The 23,275-nt window shown below is 40.5% G+C and overlaps 6 protein-coding genes across 6 annotated transcripts in view; all 6 read left to right on the top strand.

The window, feature by feature from the left end:
* Nucleotides 1–418: 418 nt before the first annotated feature.
* Nucleotides 419–2,038, top strand: LOC311488756 (trace amine-associated receptor 13c-like; the record flags this gene model as incomplete). The annotated part of the gene is made up of 2 exons (XM_084545605.1): nt 419–970; nt 1,228–2,038. The coding sequence occupies exons 1-2, from the start codon at nt 795–797 to the stop codon at nt 2,036–2,038; spliced, it is 987 nt and encodes a 328-aa protein (XP_084401731.1). The 5' UTR covers nt 419–794.
* Nucleotides 2,039–4,059: 2,021 nt separating this feature from the next.
* Nucleotides 4,060–5,669, top strand: LOC311488755 (trace amine-associated receptor 13c-like; the record flags this gene model as incomplete). Its single annotated transcript, XM_084545604.1, has 2 exons — nt 4,060–4,601; nt 4,859–5,669. The coding sequence occupies exons 1-2, from the start codon at nt 4,426–4,428 to the stop codon at nt 5,667–5,669; spliced, it is 987 nt and encodes a 328-aa protein (XP_084401730.1). The 5' UTR covers nt 4,060–4,425.
* Nucleotides 5,670–10,141: 4,472 nt separating this feature from the next.
* Nucleotides 10,142–23,275, top strand: part of LOC311488640 (trace amine-associated receptor 13c-like) — a 31,699-nt gene continuing 18,565 nt past the window's right edge. The window contains exon 1 of the mRNA XM_084545456.1: nt 10,142–10,416. Coding sequence (XP_084401582.1) covers nt 10,241–10,416 — 176 coding nt within the window. The 5' untranslated portion in view covers nt 10,142–10,240. The remainder of the gene's footprint in view (nt 10,417–23,275) is intronic.
* Nucleotides 10,568–11,654, top strand: LOC311488644 (trace amine-associated receptor 13c-like). Its single transcript, XM_084545459.1, has one exon. It carries the CDS (start codon nt 10,747–10,749, stop codon nt 11,482–11,484), a length of 738 nt encoding a protein of 245 aa, XP_084401585.1. The 5' UTR covers nt 10,568–10,746; the 3' UTR covers nt 11,485–11,654.
* On the top strand, nt 11,751–12,764 carry LOC311488707 (trace amine-associated receptor 13c-like; the record flags this gene model as incomplete). Its single annotated transcript, XM_084545558.1, has 3 exons — nt 11,751–11,758; nt 11,922–12,020; nt 12,155–12,764. 3 exons carry the CDS (start codon nt 11,751–11,753, stop codon nt 12,717–12,719), a joined length of 672 nt encoding a protein of 223 aa, XP_084401684.1. The 3' UTR covers nt 12,720–12,764.
* On the top strand, nt 14,421–16,330 carry LOC311488635 (trace amine-associated receptor 13c-like). Its single transcript, XM_084545451.1, has 2 exons — nt 14,421–15,246; nt 15,510–16,330. Exons 1-2 carry the CDS (start codon nt 15,071–15,073, stop codon nt 16,321–16,323), a joined length of 990 nt encoding a protein of 329 aa, XP_084401577.1. The 5' UTR covers nt 14,421–15,070; the 3' UTR covers nt 16,324–16,330.

Genomic DNA, 23,275 nt, shown 5'->3' with positions numbered 1-23,275 from the left:
CATTCTTATTTTTGGAGTCATCTCGTTGTTGCCCCTCTAGTGCAACTGATGTTAATTTCATTAAACCCAAAGCTAGTGAAACTGATAAAGTCCCTTTGACTACTTAACTGACCAGATCAATATCCCAAAAGTGTAATAAACTTCATGCTATACTCCCATTAAAAGTGTCTTTTTTTATTTTTTTTTTTGAACTCTGTAAATACCATCAGCACCAGGCTGGTTGATGAGGCCAGGATCACAGGTGAGTTGGACATTGGAGCGTTTGAAATTGACCATTTCAATCACATGATCCATTAACTGTTCCAAAGACCTTGAGGCTTCACTTATCTTTTCAAGTCTTTTCTCAGCCAAATTTTGTGAATCGTCTTGTGACCGTTTGTTTTGTTATTGATGCTATATAAAAACATGAATTGTATTGAATTGAACTAAAACCAAAATCTTCCATCACTTTGTTCATTCGATATGATCCCCCACCAACGACTGTCCAGCTTTCCTTCCCTTTGTATACAATATGTAGTGACAAAACAAGAGCTTGTGTGTAGCTTGTAATAACATATGAGCATATAGGGTAGGAAGTTGGGTAAAGGTACACTGTAAGGAAATAAACTGAAAGACTAGGGAAAGGTGTGAAAAAATGAAGGAGAAAGACTTTGGGAGATTGAGAAGTTGTGGAGAGAGAAAGAGGATGGACAATTCTACAGAGAGATTAAATCAGAGGAGGATAGTATAACACGATAAATCAGCGATACGACAGAGAGTTCTGGTCGGAGAGCTGCTGGTACTGCAGCTGTCTGATGATGGAGATCCAGGATGAAGTGGAGCTCTGTTTTCCACATCTCCTCAACACATCCTGCAGGAAGCCGACACTTGACTGGATTGAAGTTGGGCTCCTGAACATTCTGCTATCGTCCATCTCTGTGATCACTGTGGCTCTCAACCTGCTGGTCATCATCTCAGTCTCCCACTTCAGGCAGAGATTCACTCCTAAACCTACAGTTTATGTTTTAGAAATGTGAACTCGTCTTACTTGATACATTATTGACACATTATTCATTAATGTTGGAGTGAATTAATTCATTTGATACACTGTTCTTATCAACAATATTGCTTTATGTGTTAAAACCATGACTCTTTTAATTTTCTCAGCTAAATCACTCTGTGATAACTTTACGTGAAGACATTTTGACATGATTAATGTATAACTGATGCTCTTCTGTCTCCTTCCAGGCAGCTCCATACACCCACTAACATCCTCCTCCTCTCTCTGGCTGTGTCAGACTTTCTCGTGGGTCTACTGTTGATGCCGGTAGAAATCTTTAGAAAAACAGACTGCTGGGTATTTGGGGATGTCATGTGTTCTATTTATTGTTATCTGTGGGGCAGCATTGTCTGTGCTTCGATCGGACACGTAGTCCTCATATCAGTCGACCGTTATGTGGCTATTTGTTATCCTCTGCATTACCCCACCAGAGTCACTGTGTCAAGAGTCAGACTCAGTGTCTGTCTGTGTTGGCTCTTCACTTCTCTTTACAGCGGTTATTATATGAAGGACGTCCTGACTCAACCAGGAAGCACTAAATCCTGCTACGGAGAATGTGTGGTTATTGTCGACTACATAACAGCAACTGTTGATACTGTTTTAAATTTTATTATCACAGTTACTCTCATCATGGTCCTGTATCTGAGGATATTTGTGGTGGCTGTGTCTCAGGCTCGTGCCATGCGCTCTCATATTACAGCTGTCACAGTCCAGGCTTCTCTAACAAGAAAGAAATCTGAGTTGAAAGCAGCCAGGACTCTTGGTGTTCTAGTGGTTGTATATCTGATGTGTTACTGCCCTTTATACTGTTATGCTCTACTTGGGGACAATGTGATCAGTACTGCATCCATCACTTTAGTTGTCTTCTTTTTTTATTTAAATTCTTGTCTAAACCCTCTGATCTATGCACTGTTTTACCCCTGGTTTAGAAGAAGTGTTAAACACATTGTCATTCTGCAGATTCTGCAGCCTGGTTCCCATGAGGCCAACATACTGTAGAGAGACTGTGAATGGTCTGAAATGATGCAAGCATTACAAAAGTGATGTCATTGCTACTTCAGGAATTTTAGTAAAAATACAAAGAGGAGAGAACGTGTAAATCAATTAATAATCAATACGTGTAAATACCTGTGTATTTACACGTATTGATTAATACTCACTGTACCTTAATTCTTTAATTGCACTTCAGTGGTATCCTTCTTTCCCCCTCTAGTTTGTTTCGTTTTATTTAGTTGTTATTGATCTTTGTAAGATTTACTGTGTATTCTCTTGTTTTTCTAATGTGCAGTGACTGTATCTTCATGTACCATGTTTTGGAATGACAATAACAACCTTGAAACCTTGAAATAGTTTTGAAAGAGCATCATTAATACACTCCACTCTACTCAGCTGCAGCTACATTCAGACCATAATGGGATCACTTTGCTTCATCCAAGAAAATTCACACACAGTAGGATGTTTGTAAGGTTTTTGAAATCTTGTCCAGATCTGTATTGATTTAAATCAGTGTATTTTTTTATGGGCCTGAATGTGCCTTTAAGAAATTGTTAGTTTAGTACAGAACCCAGAGTCTGAAAGCTCTATAGCAGCACTAAGGTGACAATGGAATGGAAAAACTCCCTTTCAGCTGGACAAAATCTTACGCAGAACCCGACTCATACTGAGGGATCCATGTGCTTGAGTCCGGCCGGTTAGAGGCAGAAAAAGAGAAAAAAGAGAACAGCTGTAGGAACAAGGCGAGACAAACATTTGTCATAAATACCTACAACTGATTAAAGGCTACATGCAGCATCTAATCATGATACAAACAAAAGTACAAGATATAACTGATGAATGTGACACGAGAGATTGAATGAATAAAAAAGAATGGATCGAGCTGGCACTCAAAATATTAATTGTTGAAAGGCTTAAAGGTTCTATTACAGGTAAGTTAGTTTTTATAATGGTTAAATGTAAGAGGCATCTTAAAGAGGTTGGAGAATTATTAAAATGGATAAATATAAATCCTGTACACTAGGCAGGTTGATGAGACCAGGAGCACAGATGAGTCAGACACTGGGCCCTTTGACATTGACCAATTCCAAAGACCTTCAGGGTTAACCCATCTGTTCAAGTATCTGATAAAGCTTATAGGATGGCTAAGGTGACACTGAATCATCTCCCAGTTATGCTGCTGTAGGTCTAGGCTCCTGGAGAATAATGCACTGAGCACCTGTCCTCTATTTTCTTCTTTCTCGCACCTATTCTCTAATTTCTTATCTAATTAATTTTCTCTTACTAGTTGTTCATTTGTGTGCTACTATTGTACAACATGTTAATAGCTGTGTGTACCTCTGTCCATCTCCCTCCCCCACCCCATCAACACCAGGCAGGTTGATGAGGCCAATAGCACAGATGAGTCTGACACTGGACCCTTTGAAGTCGACCAAATTGAATCAATTGATTTGTCAACTGTTCCAAAGACCTTGAGGGTTAACCGATCATTTCATATCCTTTAATCAATTGATCTGTGGAGCTCCATACTACTCATCTGCGGTCCTGGCCTCATCAACCTGCCCAGTCTTAATGGCCTGCAGTTTTACACTCCTACCTGAATGCATCATTATCCAACCTGCCAATGATACCTCTTACATTCAATCAATACAGCAGCTAACTCAGCTGTGATAAAACTACTAATGCCACTAACAGTTTCATGTCCCCATGCTCACGTTTATATTTATTTTCAATCTCTCATGTTACATCATCACCTATGTCTTGATGTATGTTTGTCTTGTTCCACCTTCTGCTCTCTTCTTCTTCTCTTCTCTCTCTTTATCCAGCCGGCCTCAAGCAGATGGGTCCAACCATATGAACTGGGTTCTGCTCAAGTTTCCTTCTGTTCAAAGGGAATTATTCCTTGCCACCGTTGCCTTTGTTGCTTGCTCTTGGGGTTGCAGGCCGGGTTTTGTAAAGAGTCATGTAACAATTTGTTTTGTAATTGATGCTGTATAAATGAAATTTAATTGCATTGAATTGAACTAAACCCAGAGTCTTCCATCCATTTGTTCCTTCTCTATAGGCCCCCACCTTTGACTATCCAGCTTTCCTTCCCTTTGTAACAATACGTATTGACTAAATGAGATTGAGTGCAGCTTGTAATAACATTACAAGTATGAGTATGGGGCTAGAAAGTTGAGAAAACACTGAAAAAAAAATTAACCAAAATATTAGGGAAAGATATGTGAGAAAGTGAAGGGGAAAGACTTGGAGAGATTGAGATGTTGTGGAGAGAGAAAGAGGATGGACAATTCTAGAGAGAATAAATCAGAGGAGGATAGTATAACAAGATAAATGAGTGATACGACAGAGAGTTCTGGTCGGAGAGCTGCTGGTACTGCAGCTGTCTGATGATGGAGATCCAGGATGAAGTGGAGCTCTGTTTTCCACATCTCCTCAACGCATCCTGCAGGAAGCCGACACTTCACTGGATTGAAGTTGGGCTCCTGAACATTCTGCTATCGTCCATCTCTGTGATCACTGTGGCTCTCAACCTGCTGGTCATCATCTCAGTCTCCCACTTCAGGCAGAGATTCACTCTTAAATTTACAGTTTATGTTTTAGAAATGTGAACTCTTTTTACTTGATGCATAGGATATACATTATTCATTAATGTTGGAGTGAATTAATTAGTTTGATACACTTTTCCTATCAACAATATTGCTTTATGTGTTTAAACCATGACTGTTTCAATTTCCTCAGTTAAAACACACTGTGATAACTTTACCTGAAAACGTTTTGACATGATTAATGTATAATTTATTCTTTTCTGTCTCCTTCCAGGCAGCTCCATACACCCACTAACATCCTCCTCCTCTCTCTGGCTGTGTCAGACTTTCTCGTGGGCCTTCTGTTGATGCCGGTAGAAATCTTTAGAAAAACAGACTGCTGGGTATTTGGGGATGTCATGTGTTCTTTTTATTGTTATCTGTGCGGCAACATTGTCTGTGCTTCAGTAGGACACATAGTACTCATATCAGTCGACCGTTATGTGGCTATTTGTTATCCTCTGCATTACCCCACCAGAGTCACTGTGTCAAGAGTCAGACTCAGTGTCTGTCTGTGTTGGCTTGGTTCTGCTTTGTACAGCAGCATTTATGTGAAGGATGTCCTGACTCAACCAGGCAGCACTAAATTCTGCTATGGAGAATGTGTGCTTGTCGTCGACTACATAACAGCAACTGTTGATATTGTTTTAAATTTTATTATCACAGTTACTGTCATCATGGTCCTGTATCTGAGAATATTTGTGGTGGCTGTGTCTCAGGCTCGTGCCATGCGCTCTCATGTTACAGCTGTCACAGTCCAGGTTTCATTAACAAGAAAGAAATCTGAGTTGAAAGCAGCCAGGACTCTTGGTGTTCTAGTGGTTGTATATCTGATATGTTACTGCCCTTTATACTGTTACTCTCTACTTGGGAATAATGTGATCAGTACCACATCTGTCACTTTTGTCATCTTCTTTTCGTATTTAAATTCTTGTCTAAACCCTCTGATCTATGCACTGTTTTACCCCTGGTTTAGAAGAAGTGTTAAACACATTGTCATTCTGCAGATACTGCAGCCTGGTTCCCGTGAGGCCAACATACTGTAGAGAGACTGTGAAAGGTCTGAAATAACACAAGCATTACAAAAGTGATGTCATTGCTACTTCAGGAATTTTATTTAAACTAAAGATAAGAGAGAACATAGCTCTGGTGTAAGCTTTTATCTTTACATTAATTATATGCAAAAAAAATTGTATATACTGTATATGTATGTATATATTAAGGGCGGGGACTCCCGTTACGATTAATTAATTACTGATGATGATTTAATCGCAGTTTGCATTCCAAACAACGCAAAACTTTTGTCAGTGCACGATTTCCTGGTACTCCGATTTAGGGATGTGCGATATTTCATCGTGGGGGCGGCTGTGGCTCAGTAGGTAGAGCGGGTTGTCCACGAACCAGAGGGTTAGCGGTTCGATCCCCGGAATGTACCACATGCCGAAGTGTCCTTGAGCAAGACACTGAACCCCCTGTTGCTCTCAGTGCGTGGCACTGGTGTGTGAATGTATGAGTGCTTGTGTGAGCGAATGGGTAGATGTGTCTGTGACTGTAAAGCGCTTTGAGTACCAATAGGTAGAAAAGCGCTATATAAAAGCAAGGCCATTTACCATTTACCATCGTTTACGATATATCGTCAAAAACATTCCCCACGGTAAGAATATGTCATCCCGCGATAAAAACGATAAATTCCCATTGATGACGTATATATGTGCGCGACACACTCGCAGCCCAACCAACATGTATGAAATATTGACAAATTGACATGGTGGAAGGCGGAGCAGACACGCCGGGCAGCGAGGAGCTCGTTCCTAAACGGGCCTCCACCTCCATTATCTGGTTTGGTTTTAACCCTTAACGCCTGAATTGATTTTTCAATTATATAAAGAAAATAAATATTTGTATTTTTGCTTACAAGAAACTAGTGCTTGCAAAAGGTTCCTAAGAATTTTTTGAATGTGCACAAACCGACATTGGAGTAATGCGTTATTTTGGCTGCAACGGAAACAGTGCGTCGCGAATTCGCGACACGAGGCATGAAGGGGTTAAAAAGTCTGATGTGGCGCAGCAAATTACAACATGCAAGGTTTGCTAACAAATAGTGTATAAAAAGGACAGTAACACAAGGATGCAGAAGCAGCATCGACTTCATCCAAAGAGTCCGGTAAAAAAACAACTCAGATAAAACTTGCCGATGCATTATAGTCAAAAAGATTAGGCTGAATTGGTGTTTATTTATCATCATTTTTATCGTTACCGTGATAAATACCAGAAATTATCGGGATAAAATTTTTAGTCCATATCGCCCATCCCTACTCCGATTACACTGATGCACACATCCGAGTTTGGCTAACGGCTACCAAAAAGGAGGAATCGCATTAAAGTATGTTGCTAGGACTGATGGAATTCAAATTTTATTTAAAAAAAACCCTGATGCTACCTTGATAAAAGCGGGATTTTGTGGAAACTGTGCAAAAAAAAAGAAGAAAATAAAAGAGTTTGCATACCACCGAAACACTTCAACCCTACAGTGCCATCTAAATGCAAAACATGTTAGCGCTAGCAGTCTTGGTCTGCGTACGGACAACACTTGTTGGCAGCACAAACTATTTTTTTATTTTTTATTTTTTTAACCATTTAAAGTCAATACTGTTCTGAAAAAAGTACTTAAAGTACTTAAAGTACTTAAAATGGCACTTTAACTTTAGGTCTGTTCAGTTTTGGCCAGGGATATTTTCTTTCTTTTTCTACTGTTTTGAATTGAAATGCAATTAAATGCATCTTTCCAGACATTAAAAGAGCTTGAGTTTACAATGTTCATGTCTGTGACTCTTATTTGATTAAGTCGCCCACTAAAATCCATTTATATTAATAAAAAATGTTGCTTTTTGGGGCAAATATTGTTATGCGATTAAAATGTGATTATTCACTTATTCATTCATTCATCTTCTGTGAAGGGTCGAGGCGGGGTACACCGTGGACAGGTCTCCAGTCTATCACAGGGCTAACACAGAGAGAAAGACAACCATTCATACTCACACCTACGGCCAATTTAGAATCACCAATGATCCTAACCAGCATGTCTTTGGACGGTGGGAGGAAGCTGGAGTACCCGGAGAGAACCCACGCAAACGCAGGGAGAACATGCAAACTCCACACAGAAAGGCCCAGTCAGCCCATGGATTCGAACCTGTAACTTTCTTGCTGTGACGCATCAGTGCTAACCACCTCATCACTGTGCCGTCCTAAAATGTGATTAATCGAGATTAATTAATCACAAAGCCTCGAATTTATTAGATTAATTTTTTTAATCGAGTCCCACCCCTAGTATATGCATATTTTATACAGATATCCAGAGAAAACATTAATAGCATTGTGATATGCCAGTTTACTCTAGACATACTTTTATGTGTCTGTATGCAGAAAGTGACAGCCGTTGAGTTTTCATGCAACACGTTTCATACACTGTTAGTTTCCTGGCTGATGTAGGGACATTTAGATGTTTGTGACAAACTGTACATATATTTGGACTCCTGAATGAGAAAGCTGTTTTAGAAAATATGGATCCTCAAGCAGACTGGCCTGAGTACTGTAGTCTATGGTGGGCAAACTGCTCAGTTACAGATAGAAAGGCTTTGCAGTGATTAGTGACGTCAGTACAGAGTTCTCATAAAGTTTTTGTCATTGGGATGAACAAGAGAATAGTGGCATAAAATTATCAGTGACGATAGTAGTTCCATTACAGGTTAGTTGTTATAATAAACGTAAGAGCTATCATAAACAGGTTGGAGAATTATGCATTGAGGGAAATGGATATATATAAATCCTGTACACTAGGCAGGTTGACGAGGCCAGGAGCACAGATGAGTCAGACACTGGGCCCTTTGAAATTGACCAATTTAATCAAACTGATTTGTCAACTGTTCCAGAGAACCTTCAGTGTTAACCCATATCTTCAAGTGTTTGATAAAACTTATAGTTAGGGATGGCTAAGGTGACACTGAACCATCTCCCACCTATGTTGCTGTAGGTCCAGGCTGCTGGGGGATAATAGACTGAGCACCTGTCCTCTGTTTTCTTCTTTCTCGCACCTATCCTCTAATTTCTTGTCTAGTTTCTTCTCTATTACTATTTGGGCATTTGTGTACTGCTATTGTACAACATGTTAATAGCTGTGAGTCCCTCTCTCCATCTCCTTTCCCCACCCCATAAACACCAAGCAGGTTGATGAGGCCAGTAGCACAGATGAGTCTGACATTGGACCCTTTGAAATTGACTAGTTGAATCAACTGATTTGTCAACTATTCCAAAGACCTCTAGGATTAACCCATCATTTCATGTCTTTGATGAAGCTTACAGTAAGGGCTGGCTCAGGTGACACTGAACCTTCCCTCAGTTATGCTGCTGTAGGTGTAGGCTGCTGAAGAATTATATACTGAGCAGTTGTCCTCTACTTTCTTCTTTTTTACACCTATTCTCTAATTTCTTATCTAATTAATTTTCTCTTACTACTTGTTCATTTGTGTGCTACTATTGTATAGCATGTTAATAGCTGTGTGTACCTCTGTCCATCTCCCTCCCCCACCCAATCAACACCAGGCAGGTTGATGAGGCCAGTAGCACAGATGAGTCTGACACTGGACACTTTGAAGTCGACCAAATTGAATCAATTGATTTGTCAACTGTTCCAAAGACCTTGAGGGTTAACCGATCATTTCATATCCTTTAATCAATTGTTCTGTGGAGCTGCATACTACTCATCTGCGGTCCTGGCCTCATCAACCTGCCCAGTCTTAATGGCCTGCAGTTTTACACTCCTACCTGAATGCATCATTATCCAACCTGCCTATGATACCTCTTATATTCAACCAATACAGCAGCTAACTCAGCTGTGATAAAACTACTAATACCACTAACAGTTTCATGTCCCCATGCTCACGTTTATATTTATTTTCAATCTCTCATGTTACATCATCACCTATGTCTTGATGTATGTTTGTCTTGTTCCACCTTCTGCTCTCTTCTTCTTCTCTTCTCTCTCTTTATCCAGCCGGCCTCAAGCAGATGGGTCCAACCATATGAACTGGGTTCTGCTCAAGTTTCCTTCTGTTCAAAGGGAATTATTCCTTGCCACCGTTGCCTTTGTTGCTTGCTCTTGGGGTTGCAGGCCGGGTTTTGTAAAGAGTCATGTAACAATTTGTTTTGTAATTGATGCTGTATAAATGAAATTTAATTGCATTGAATTGAACTAAACCCAGAGTCTTCCATCCATTTGTTCCTTCTCTATAGGCCCCCACCTTTGACTATCCAGCTTTCCTTCCCTTTGTAACAATACGTATTGACTAAATGAGATTGAGTGCAGCTTGTAATAACATTACAAGTATGAGTATGGGGCTAGAAAGTTGAGAAAACACTGAAAAAAAAATTAACCAAAATATTAGGGAAAGATATGTGAGAAAGTGCAGGGGAAAGACTTGGAGAGATTGAGATGTTGTGGAGAGAGAAAGAGGATGGACAATTCTAGAGAGAATAAATCAGAGGAGGACAGTATAACAAGATAAATCAGCGATACGACAGAGAGTTCTGGTCGGAGAGCTGCTGGTACTGCAGCTGTCTGATGATGGAGATCCAGGATGAAGTGGAGCTCTGTTTTCCACATCTCCTCAACACATCCTGCAGGAAGCCGACACTTCACTGGATTGAAGTTGGGCTCATGAACATTCTGCTGTCGCCGATCTCTGTGATCACTGTGGCTCTCAACCTGCTGGTCATCATCTCAGTCTCTCACTTCAGGTAGAGATTCACTCCTATACCTACAGTTTATGTTTTAGAAATGTTAACTCTTCTTACTTGATACATAGGATATACATTATTCATTAATGTTGGAGTGAATTAGTTAATTTGATGCACTGTTCTTATCAACAGTATTGCTTTATGTGTTTAAACCATGACTGTTTTAATTTCCTAAGTTAAATCACACTGTGATAACTTTACCTGAAATCATTTTGACATGATTAATGTATAATTGATGTTTTTCTGTCTCCTTCCAGGCAGCTCCATACACCCACTAACATCCTCCTCCTCTCTCTGGCTGTGTCAGACTTTCTCGTGGGTCTGCTGTTGATGCCGGTAGAAATCTTTAGAAAAACAGACTGCTGGGTATTTGGGGATGCTGTATGTGTTTTATATAGTTTACTGTCCTCGACAATTACGTGTTCTTCAGTAGGCCAAGTCGTCCTCATATCAGTTGACCGTTATGTGGCTATTTGTTATCCTCTGCATTACCCCACCAGAGTCACTGTGTCAAGGGTCAGACTCAGTGTCTGTCTGTGTTGGCTCTTCACTTCTCTTTACAGTGGTTATTATATGAAGGATGTCCTGACTCAACCAGGCATCACTAAATCCTGCTATGGAGAATGTGTCCTTGTCGTCGACTACATAACAGCAACTGCTGATATTGTTTTAAATTTTATTATCACAGTTAGTGTCATCATGGTCCTGTATCTGAGGATTTTTGTGGTGGCTGTGTCTCAGGCTCGTGCCATGCGCTCTCATATTACAGCTGTCACAGTCCAGGCTTCTTTAAGAAGAAAGAAATCTGAGTTGAAAGCAGCCAGGACTCTTGGTGTTCTAGTAGTTGTATATGTGATGTGTTACTTTCCTTTATACTGTTATGCTCTAATTGGAGACAATGTGATCAGTACCATACCTGTAACTTTTGTCGTCTTCTTTTTTTATTTAAATTCTTGTCTAAACCCTCTGATCTATGCACTGTTTTACCCCTGGTTTAGAAGAAGTGTTAAACACATTGTCACTCTGCAGATACTGCAGCCTGGTTCCCGTGAGGCCAACATACTGTAGAGAGACTGTGAAAGGTCTGAAATAACACAAGCATTACAAAAGTGATGTCATTGCTACTTCAGGAATTCTATTCAAACTAAAGACAAGAGAGAACATAGCTCTGGTGTAAGCTTTTATCTTTACGCTATTTATATGTTGTGGCTCTCAGTCTGCTGGTCATCATCTCAGTGTCTCAGTTCAGGCAGAGTTTCACTCTTAAACCTACAGTTTATGTTTCAGAAATGTGAACACTTGTTTTTTGATACATAGATATACATTATTCACTAATGTTGGAGTGATTGCATTAATTTGATACACTTTTCCTATCAACAATATTGCTATATGTGTATAAACCATGACTGTTTCAATTTCCTAAGTTAAAGCACACTGTGATAACTTTACGTGAAAACATTTTGACATGATTAATTTATAATTGATGCTTTTCTGTCTCCTTCCAGGCAGCTCCATACACCCACTAACATCCTCCTCCTCTCTCTGGCTGTGTCAGACTTTCTTGTGGGCCTTCTGTTGATGCCGGTAGAAAAACAGACTGCTGGGTATTTGGGGATGTCATGTGTTCTCTTTATTGTTATCTGTGGGGCAACATTGTCTGTGCTTCGATCGTAAACGTAGTCCTCATATCAGTCAACCGTTATGTAGCTATTTGTTATCCTCTGCATTACCCCACCAGAGTCACTGTGTCAAGAGTCAGACTCAGTGTCTGTCTGTGTTGGCTCTTCACTTCTCTGTACAGCAGTCTTTATGTGAAGGACGTCATGACTCAACCAAGCATCACTAAATCCTGCTACGGAGAATGTGTGCTTGTCGTCAACTTCATAACAGCAACTGTTGATATTGTTTTAAATTTTATTATCACAGTTAGTGTCATCATGGTCCTGTATCTGAGGATATTGGTGGCTGTGTCTCAGGCTCGTGCCATGCGCTCTCATGCTACAGCTGTCACAGTCCAGGCTTCTTTAAGAAGAAAGAAATCTGAGTTGAAAGCAGCCAGGACTCTTGGTGTTCTAGTGGTTGTATATCTGATATGTTACTGCCCTTTATACTGTTATGCTCTACTTGGGGACAATGTGATCAGTACCATATCTTTCACTTTAGTCGTCTTCTTTTTTTATTTAAATTCTTGTCTAAACCCTCTGATCTATGCACTGTTTTACCCCTGGTTTAGAAGAAGTGTTAAACACATTGTCACTCTGCAGATACTGCAGCCTGGTTCCTGTGAGGCCAACATACTGTAGAGAGACCGTGAAAGGTCTGAAATAACACAAGCATTACAAAAGTGATGTCATTGCTACTTCAGGAATTTTATTAAAAATACAAAGAGGAGAGAACGTGTAAATCAATCAATAATCAATACGTGTAAATACCTGTGTCTTTACACGTATTGATTAATACTCACTGTACTTTAATTCTTTAATTGCACTTCAGTGGTATCCTTCTTTTCGCCCTCTAGTCTAATGTGCAGTGACTGTATCTTCATGTACCATGTTTTGGAATGACAATAACAACCTTGAAACCTTGAAATAGTTTTGAAAGAGCATCATTGATAGACTCCACTCAGCTGCAGCTACATTCAGACCATAATGGGATCACTTTGCTTCATCCCAGTAAGTTCACACACAGTAGGATGTTTGTAAGGTTTTTGAAATCTTGTCCAGATCTGTATTGATTTAAATCAGTGTATTTTTTTATGGGCCTGAATGTGCCTTTAAGAAATTGTTAGTTTAGTACAGAACCCAGAGTCTGAAAGCTCTATAGCAGCACTAAGGTGACAATGGAATGGAAAAACTCCCTTTCAGCTGGACAAAATCCTAGGCAGGACCCGGCTCATGCTGAGGGATCCATCTGCTTGAGTCCGGCCGGTTAGAGGCAGACAAAGAGAAAAAAGAGAACAGCTGTAGGAACAAGGCGAGACAAACATTTGTCATAAATACCTACAACTGATTAAAGGCTACATGCAGCATCTAATCATGATACAAACAAAAGTACAAGATATAACTGATGAATGTGACATGAGAGATTGAATGAATAAAAAAGAATGGATCGAGCTGGCACTCAAAATATTAATTGTTGAAAGGCTTAAAGGTTATACAAAGTGCACATAAAGTTATTGTCACTGGGATATTCAAGAGGACAGTGGAATAAAACTGTCACTGACAATAGTAGTTATATTACAGGTAAGTTACTTGTTATAATGATTAAATGTAAGAGGCATCTTAAACAGGTTGGAGAATTATTAAAATGGATAAATATAAAACATAGGCAGATTGATGAGGCCATAAGCACCAATGAGTTAGACAGTGGTCCCTTTCAAATCGACCACTTTAATCAATTGATTCATCAACTGTTCCAAAGACCTTCAGGGTTAACACATCTTTTCAAGTCTTTGATAAAGTTTATAGTTAGGGATGACTAAGGTGACACTGAATCATCTCCCAGTTATGCTGCTGTAGGTCCAGGCTGCTGGAAAATAATGCACTGAGCACCTGTCCTCTGATTTCTTCTTTCTTGCACCTATCCTCTAATTTCTTGTCTAATTTCTTCTCTCTTACTACTTGTGCATCTGTGTACTGCTATTGTATAGCAGGTTAATAGGCCAGTAGCACAGATGAGTCTGAGACTGGACCCTTTGAAATTGACCAATTGAATCAATTGATTTGTCAACTGTTCCAAAGGCCTTGAGGGTTAACCCATCATTTCATGTCTTTGATGAAGCTCACAGTAAGGGCTGGGTCAGGTGACGCTGAACCTTCCCTCAGTTATGCTACTGTAGGTGTAGGTTGCTGATGGATGACATATTTTGCACTTGTCCTCTACTTTCTTCTTTCTAACACCTATTCTCTAATTCTCTTTTTTTGTGCATTTTTGTGGTACTACTGTTTAGCATGTTATTAGCTGTGTGCACTAGTCTCCACCTCCCTTCCCCACCCCATGAACACCAGGCAGGTTGATGAGGACAGGACCACAAATAAATCACACATTGGACCCTTTCTAACAGTTGATGGAACAATTGATTGAAATGGTCGATTACAAAGATCTTGAGGGTTCACCCATGTTTTCACGTCTTAGATAAAGCTTACAGTTAGGGTTGACTCAGATGACACTGAACCATCTCTCAGCTATGCTGCTATATGTGTAAACCGCTGGGGATAATATACTGAGCACCTGTCTTCTATTTTCTTCTTTCTCGCACCTATCCTCTAATTTTTTATCTAACTGAACTAAAACCAGAGTCTTCCATCCATTTCTTCCTTCTCTATAGGCCCCCATCTTCAACTATTCAGCTTTCCTTCCCTTTGTAACAATGTACAGTATGTAATGACAAAACAGGATTGAGTGCAGCTTGTAATAACTTTTAAGTATGGGGATAAGAAGTTGAGCAAACACTGGAAAGAAATGAACCAAAAGATTAGGTAAAGATGTGTGAGAAAGTGAAGGGGAACGACTTGGAGAGATTGAGATGTTGTGGAGAGAGAAAGAGGATGGACAATTCTACAGAGATTAAATCAGAGGAGGATAGTATAACAAGATAAATCAGCGATACGACAGAGAGTTCTGGTCGGAGAGCTGCTGGTACTGCAGCTGTCTGATGATGGAGATCCAGGATGAAGTGGAGCTCTGTTTTCCACATCTCCTCAACACATCCTGCAGGAAGCCGACACTTCACTGGATTGAAGTTGGGCTCCTGAACATTCTGCTATCGTCCATCTCTGTGATCACTGTGGCTCTCAACCTGATGGTCATCATCTCAGTCTCCCACTTTAGGTAGAGATTCACTCTTAAATCTACAGTTTATGTTTTAGAAATGTGAACTCTTCTTACTTGATCCATAGGATATACATTATTCGTTAATGTTGGAGTGAATTAATTAATTTGATACACTTTTCCCATCAACAATATTGCTTTATGTGTTGAAACCATGACTGTTTCAATTTCAATTTGCTAAGCTAAAACACTCTGTGATAACTTTAGCTGAAAACATTTTGACATGATTAATGTATAATTGATTCTTTTCTGTCTCCTTCCAGGCAGCTCCATACACCTACTAACACCATCCTCCTCTCTCTGGCTGTGTCAGACTTTCTCGTGGGTCTGTTGTTGATGCCGGTAGAAATCTTTAGAATAACAGACTGCTGGGTATTTGGGGATGCTGTATGTGTTTTATATAGTTTACTGTCCTCGACCATTATCTGTTCTTCAGTAGGACAAGTAGTCCTTATATCAGTTGACCGTTATGTGGCTATTTGTTATCCTCTGCATCACCCCACCAGAGTCACTGTGTCAAGAGTCAGACTCAGTGTCTGTCTGTGTTGGCTCTGTTGTGCTTTGTACAGCGGTTATTATATGAAAGATGTCCTGTCTCAACCAGAGAGAAGTAAATCCTGCTACGGAGAATGTGTGATAACCATTGACTACATTACAGGAACTGTTGATGTTGCTTTATCCGTCACTGCTACAGTTACTGTCATTGTGGTTCTGTATTTAAGAGTATTTGTGGTGGCTGTGTCTCAGGCTCGTGCCATGCGCTCTCATGTTACAGCTGTCACCGTCCAGGTTTCAGTGACTCTGACAAGAAAGAGATCTGAGTTGAAAGCAGCCAGGACTCTTGGTGTCCTTGTCGTTGTATTTCTGATATTTTACTGCCCTTATTACTTTTACGTTGCTTTTGAGGCTGTGCTCAGTACTACATCGGGATCTTTGGTAATCTTACTGGGTTACTTCAATTCTTGTTTAAATCCTTTGATCTATGCACTGTTTTACTCCTGGTTCAGAAATGCTGTTAAACTCATTGTCACTCTGCAGATACTGCAGCCTGGCTCCTGTGGGGCCAACATACTGTAGAGAGACTGAGGTTGAAAATGGTAGTGTTACCGTTTCAGGCATTTTAATTTGAAGTAAAGGTATACACCAGAAAAATCACATGAATAATTAACTACACACCTGTACTTTGATTAGATTTGTCATTAACCAGGTCTGAAAAGATCCATACAGATATCTGGGGTAAGTTAACAGTGTAGTCATATTTTATTCCAAGTTTCCTCTTTAGATACATTCAGGTGATGAGTTTTGCCCAGTGAGTTTCATACACTGTTTCTGTTGCCTGATTGCAGTGCCAAGGATTGTGCTTGTAATCAGCTATACAGATAATTCGGATTCCCTAATACAAATCTTAAAAAATGCGTCACTGACACACTCCTCCACTCAGATGCAGCTACATTTAGACATTTGGCTCAATATGTTTGTATACTCTAGGGTGATGCGCTCGCCTTGACCTTCTACATCTGTTCCAGCTGTTTTTTCAACCCTTGGTACTTTTCAACCTTTTCGTGTTCCTTCTTTCTGATGTTGGCGTCTGCTGGTATCACCACATCTATCACCACCGCCTTCTTCTGGTCTTTGTCTACCACCACTATGTCCGGTTGGTTAGCCAGGAGCTGTTTATCAGTCTGGAAGAGGAAGTCCCACAGCACCTTGGCCCTGTTGTTCTCAGCCACCTTCTGTGGTGCGGCCCATTGGGATTTGGGTACTTCTATTCCATACTGGGTACAGATGTTCCTGTACACTATTCCAGCCACTTGGTTGTGTCTCTCCATGTACGCTGACCCAGCTTGCATCTTACACCCTGCTATTATGTGCTGGACTGTTTCAGGGGCATCTTTGCACAGTCTGCACCTTGGATCTGATCTACTCTTGTAGATCTTGGCCTCTATGGCTCTTGTACCTAGGGCTTGTTCTTGTGCTTCCATGATCAGTGCCTCCGTGCTGTCTCTGAGTCCAGCCTTTTCCAGCCATTGGTAGGTCTTCTCGATATCAGCCACTTCTTCAATTTGGCGGTGGTACATGCCATGTAGGGGCTTGTCCCTCCAGGTTGTCTGCTCCTCTTCCTCTGCACTCTTATCTGGTTTCTGTTGCCTGAGACATTCACTTAGCAGTTCGTCCTTTGTGGCCATTTTTCTGATGTACTCTTGGATTTTTGATGTTTCATCCTGGATAGTGGCCTTGATGCTCACTAGTCCTCGGCCTCCCTCTGTCCGCTTAGTGTACGGTCTCAGGGTGCTGGATTTGGGGTGAAACCCTCCATGCATGGTGAGGAGTTTCCTGTCTTGATGTCTGTGGCTTCTATCTCCTCCTTTGGCCAGCTTATGATTCCAGGAGGGTATCTGATGACTGGTATTGCGTACATGTTGATGGCTTGGATCTTGTTCCTGCCATTCTTTCTCTCTAGATACTACAGCCTGGCTAGCATGAGGTTAATTTACTGTAGAGAAGCTGTGTAGACTGAAATGACATCTGTTATAAAAAGATTTCCTTTTATTAAACTACTGAGGTGAGCTGAGGTACTGGGGAAGGAAAGGATAATGATCAGGCCAGTGGGGATTGAACTAGATGATGGAACCTCTAGCTCATGTGTTATGGGTGGAGGTTTTCATTGTAATGTGTGAAGCTGAAAAAGCAGCTGAGCAAACAAGAACCAAAAGATGCAATATCCTATTGTAATACGTACATCTACTATATGTTAGTAAATGGAGTTGTCTTTTGGGAACTTCGTTGCGTTACTTTCACCCACTGTATTGCTAAAACATGGCGCTGTGGATTGATGATGGTTCCCTTTAGGCCAGAGATCTTCAACCGCAACCCCTTGGAGGCTCATGGAGGTACTGTGAAGCGATCCTGAAATTTTTGGCTGAGTAAAAATATATTCTGCGATAGACTGGCGACCTGTCCAGGGTGTACCCCGCCTCTCGCCCGATGACAGCTGGGATAGGCTCCAGCAGACCCCGCGATCCTTAACAGGAACAAGCGGTTACAGAAGATGAATGAATGAATGAATATTCTTCAAATTGAAATGTCTTTAAATACACATTAACATGAATCCAACATATTGTAGTGAATGGATAAATGGAGGCAGAGGATGTTACCTTTCAGTAAGAAATACTTACATTCAGTGACACACAGGCTCTCTCAAGCTGGGCGCCGGTTCACTCACAGCATAAGACTATCGTGGACCCGTCCTGCCAAGCCTCCCGCACACAAAGAGGAGGACCCGTCCCTATCGCTGCAGTGCAAGTCACAGGGCTGCATGTTGGCTTTGTCAGGTTTCCTGTGATTGACACAAGATCCCAGACACAAACGAATGCTGCAGTATTATTTGAAAAGAAGATACTTTTGCAAAAATTAATAAATAAATGAAAAATCAACAGTGATGTGGTGGTTAGCACTGATGCCTCACAGCAAGAAGGTTCTGGGTTCTAATCCATTCGCCGACTGGTTCCTTTCTGTGTGGAGTTTGCATGTTCTCCCTGTGTCTGCATGGGTTCTCTCCAGGTTCTCCAGCTTCCTCCCACCGTCCAAAGACATGCTAGTTAGGTTCATTGGTGATTCTAAATGGTTGTCTGTCTCTCTGTATTAGCCCTGTGATAGACTGAAGACCTGTCTAGGGTGTACCCTCTTGCCCAGTGACAGCTGGGAAAGGATCCAGCCCCCCGACGACCCTCCAGAGGACAAGCGGTTGTATGAATTCTTGTGCATTCATTTTTGCAAGATACTCCTGGTGAAAACACTGCAGCTCTTATCGACAAAAGCCAGCTGCTAAGACCAGTATATGGTTATGCCAACAATATGGACATTGTTATGAGACAAAATGGATAATTTTGTAACTTGACCAAAAAACTCCTCAAAATTGTTAAAAATAAAAACATGAGTGTATTATTTAATAGCTTAGTATTGAATGCACAATAACAAGGTACACGTTTATTCATGACACAATGCCCAGTTTAATATAAAGCAGGATTTTATACTTTATATAGAGTAGAGTGTCTCTGTTCTTGACCTTTCTAGCAGTTTGGAGATCTCTGGCCTGAAAAACACTGAAGACCCCTTTTCTGGGTTGACCCCTTTTCTCCAGCTCAGGAAGAGGTGATAGCTGTGTGTTCAGTCCAGACTCACTTCCAGGACTGTTACAACGTTGAGACACATGCATTGCAGCTGCAGATGGAGATACAGAAAAACCAGATCACGGAATGTTATTAAACGGCCTTTTACATTGAAAGAGATTAATTGATCAAATTTCCCCAATACCTTAAGGGTTCATACATGTTTTCATGTCTTCAAAGTAGGGGTTGAAGGACTATCGACTTTTTAAAGTCGACTAATATGTGGTGAAAGTCGAGTCGACGTGGAGTAGTGATCACGTCACACATAAAGATGGTGTGGAGAGAGAAAGAGAATGTAAGAGGCATCTTAAACAGGTTGGAGAATTATTAAAATGGATAAATATAAATTCTGTACACTAGGCAGGTTGATGAGGCCAGGAGCACAGATGAGTCAGACACTGGACCCTTTGAAATCGACCAATTTAATCAATTGATTCATCAACTGTTCCAAAGTCCTTCAGGGTTAACCCATCTGTTCAAGTATCTGATAAAGCTTATACTTAGGGATGACTAAAGTGACACTGAATCATCTCCCAGTTATGCTGCTGTAGGTCCAGGTTGCTGGAGAATAATGTCTTGTCTAGTTTCTTCTCTCTTACTACTTGGGCATTTGTGTGCTGCTATTGTATAGCATGTTAATAGCTGTGAGTCCCTCTCTCCATCTCCCTTCCCCACCCCATAAACACCAAGCAGGTTGATGAGGCCACTAGTACAGATCAGTCTGACATTGGACCCTTTGAAATTGACCAGTTGAATCAATTGATTTGTCAAATGTTCCAAAGACCTTGAGGGTTAACCCATCATTTCATATCCTTTAATACATTTTTCTGTGGCGCTCCATACTACTCATCTGTGGTCCTGGCCTCATCAACCTGTCCAGTCTTAATGGCCTGCAGTTTTACACTCCTACCTGAATGCATCATTATCCAACCTGCAACCAGCTAACTCAGCTGTGATAAAACTACTAATGCCACTAACAGTTTCATGGACCCAAATGTGAACAATTCTTACTTGATGCATAGTAAGAAGAGTTCACATTTCTACATTGTTCACTCTCCAGCATTATTCATATGTGTGAATGCATTAATTTGATACGGTTTTCCTATCAACAATATTGCTTTATGTGTTAAAACCATGACTGTTTCAATTACCTAGGCTAAATCACACTGTGATAACTTTCCCTGAACACATTTTGACATGATTAATGTATAATTGATTCTTTTCTGTCTCCTTCCAGGCAGCTCCATAAACCCACTAACATCCTCCTCCTCTCTCTGGCTGTGTCAGACTTTCTCGTGGGCCTTCTGTTGATGGCGGTAGAAATCTTTAGAAAAACAGACTGCTGGGTATTTGGGGATGTCATGTGTTCTCTTTATTTTTATTTGTGCGGCAACATTATCTGCGCTCCGATAGTAAACGTAGTACTCATATCAGTCGACCGTTATGTGGCTATTTGTTATCCTCTGCATTACCCCACCAGAGTCACTGTGTCAAGAGTCATACTCAGTGTCTGTCTGTGTTGGCTCTTCACTTCTCTGTACAACGGTCTTTATGTGAGGGATGTCCTGACTCAACCAGGCATCACTAAATCCTGCTATGGAGAATGTGTCCTTGTCGTCGACTACATAACAGCAACCGTTGATATGGTTTTAAATTTTGTTGTCACAGTTTCTCTCATCATGGTCCTGTATCTGAGGATATTTGTGGTGGCTGTGTCTCAGGCTCGTGCCATGCGCTCTCATGTTACAGCTGTCACAGTCCAGGCTTCTTTAAGTAGAAAGAAATCTGAGTTGAAAGCAGCCAGGACTCTTGGTGTTCTAGTGGTTGTATATCTGATGTGTTACTTCCCTTTATACTGTTACTCTCTATTTGGGGACAATGTGATCAGTACCTCATCTGCCACTTTTATTGTCTTCTTTTTTTATTTAAATTCTTATTCTTATGCACTATTTTACCCCTGGTTTAGAAGAAGTGTTAAACACATTGTCACTCTGCAGATACTGCAGCCTGGTTCCCGTGAGGCCAACATACTGTAGAGAGACTGTGAAAGGTCTGAAATAACACAAGCATTACAAAAGTGACGTCATTGCTACTTCAGGAATTTCATTTTGACTAAAGATAAGAGAGAACGTAGCTCTGGTGTAAGCTTTTATCTTTACACTACTTATATGCAAAAAATATATATAAACTGTATAAGTATGTATATATGTATATATATATAGTTACCCTGATAAAACATTAACAGCATTGTGATATGCCAGGTTACTCTAGACATACTTTTATCTGTCTGTATACATAAACTGACAGCTGTTGAGTTTTCATACAACACGTTTCATACACTGTTAGTTTCCTGGCTGATGTATGGCCATTTAGATGTTTGTAACAATTGTACATATATTTGGACTCCTGAATGAGAAAGCTGTTTTACAAATTATGGATCCTCAAGCAGACTGGCCCAAGTACTGCAGTCCTCTCATCCGTCTGCGGTGCGCAAACTGCTCAGTTGCAGACAGAAAGGCTTTGCAGTGATCAGTAATGTTAGCACAGAGTTCTCATAAAGTTATTGTCATTGTGATAAACAAGAGAATAGTGGCATAAAACTGTCAGTGACAATAGTAGTTATATTACAGGTAGGTTAGTTGTTATAATAAATGTGAGAGCTATCTTAAACAGGTTGGAGAATTATACACTGAGGGAAATGGATGAATATAAATCGTGTACACTAGGCAGGTTGATGAGACCAGCAGCACAGATGAGTCAGACACTGGGCCCTTTGAAATCAAATATTTAATCATACTGATTCATCAACGGTTCCAAAGATCTTCAGTGTCAACCCATCTTTTCAAGTATTTGATAAAGCTTATAATTAGGGCTGGCTCAGGTAACACTGAACCATTTCTCAGTTGTGCTGCTGTAGGTGTAGGCCGCTGAAGGATTATATACTAAGCTCTTGTCCTCTACTTTCTCCTTTCTCGCACCTATTCTCTAATTTCTTATCTAATTAATTTTCTCTTATTAGTTGTTCATTTGAGTGCTACTATTGTATACCATGTTAATAGCTGTGTGTCCCTGTCTCCATCTCCCTTCCACACCCCATCAACACCAGGCAGGCTGATGAGGACAGTAGCACAGATGAGTCTGACACTGGACACTTTGAAGTCGACTAATTCAATCAACTGATCCGTGGAGCTGCATACTACTCACCTGCGGTCCTGGCCTCATCAACCTGCCCAGTCTTAATGGATTTCAGTTACACACTCTGAATGCATCATTATCCAACCTGCCTATGATACCTCTAATATTCAATCAATACAGCAGCTAACTCAGCTGTGATAAAACTACCAATTCCACTAACAGTTTTATGTTTTATTTGTCACATGCACACTTATACATAGTACAATACACAGTGAAATGTATTTTTGTACCTGCAGCCAGTAGTAAAAAGTAATACAGTGGTAATATTTGCAAAGAGCACGCAAGGTAAACATTCGAAGTGTAAATGCAAAACTAAGAAAAGTAAAATAAAATATAGACTGTAAACTCGAAATGTAAACTTAGAGGGGGTGCCTCGTATACACATACATTTACATACATTTGAAAGCAGCTATTTGACTAAAGTGCAGTGGTATTCAAGTCCAGTCCCTTGGAATCAGACTGTTGCATCAGTTGCTACAGTCTTTAGTCTCCAGATATAATCTATGCAGAGATTAAATCAGAGGAGGATAGTATAACAAGATAAATCAGTGATACGACAGAGAGATCTGGTCGGAGAGCTGCTGGTGCTGCAAAAGTACAAGATATAGCATAAATGTGACATGAGAGATTGAATGAAAGAAAAAGAATGGATCGAGCTGGTACTC

The sequence above is a fragment of the Chelon labrosus genome (assembly GCF_963514085.1).
Source record: "Chelon labrosus genome assembly, chromosome: 5".
Classification (NCBI taxonomy): domain Eukaryota; kingdom Metazoa; phylum Chordata; class Actinopteri; order Mugiliformes; family Mugilidae; genus Chelon; species Chelon labrosus.
This window is presented reverse-complemented; position numbering and strand designations above follow the sequence as displayed.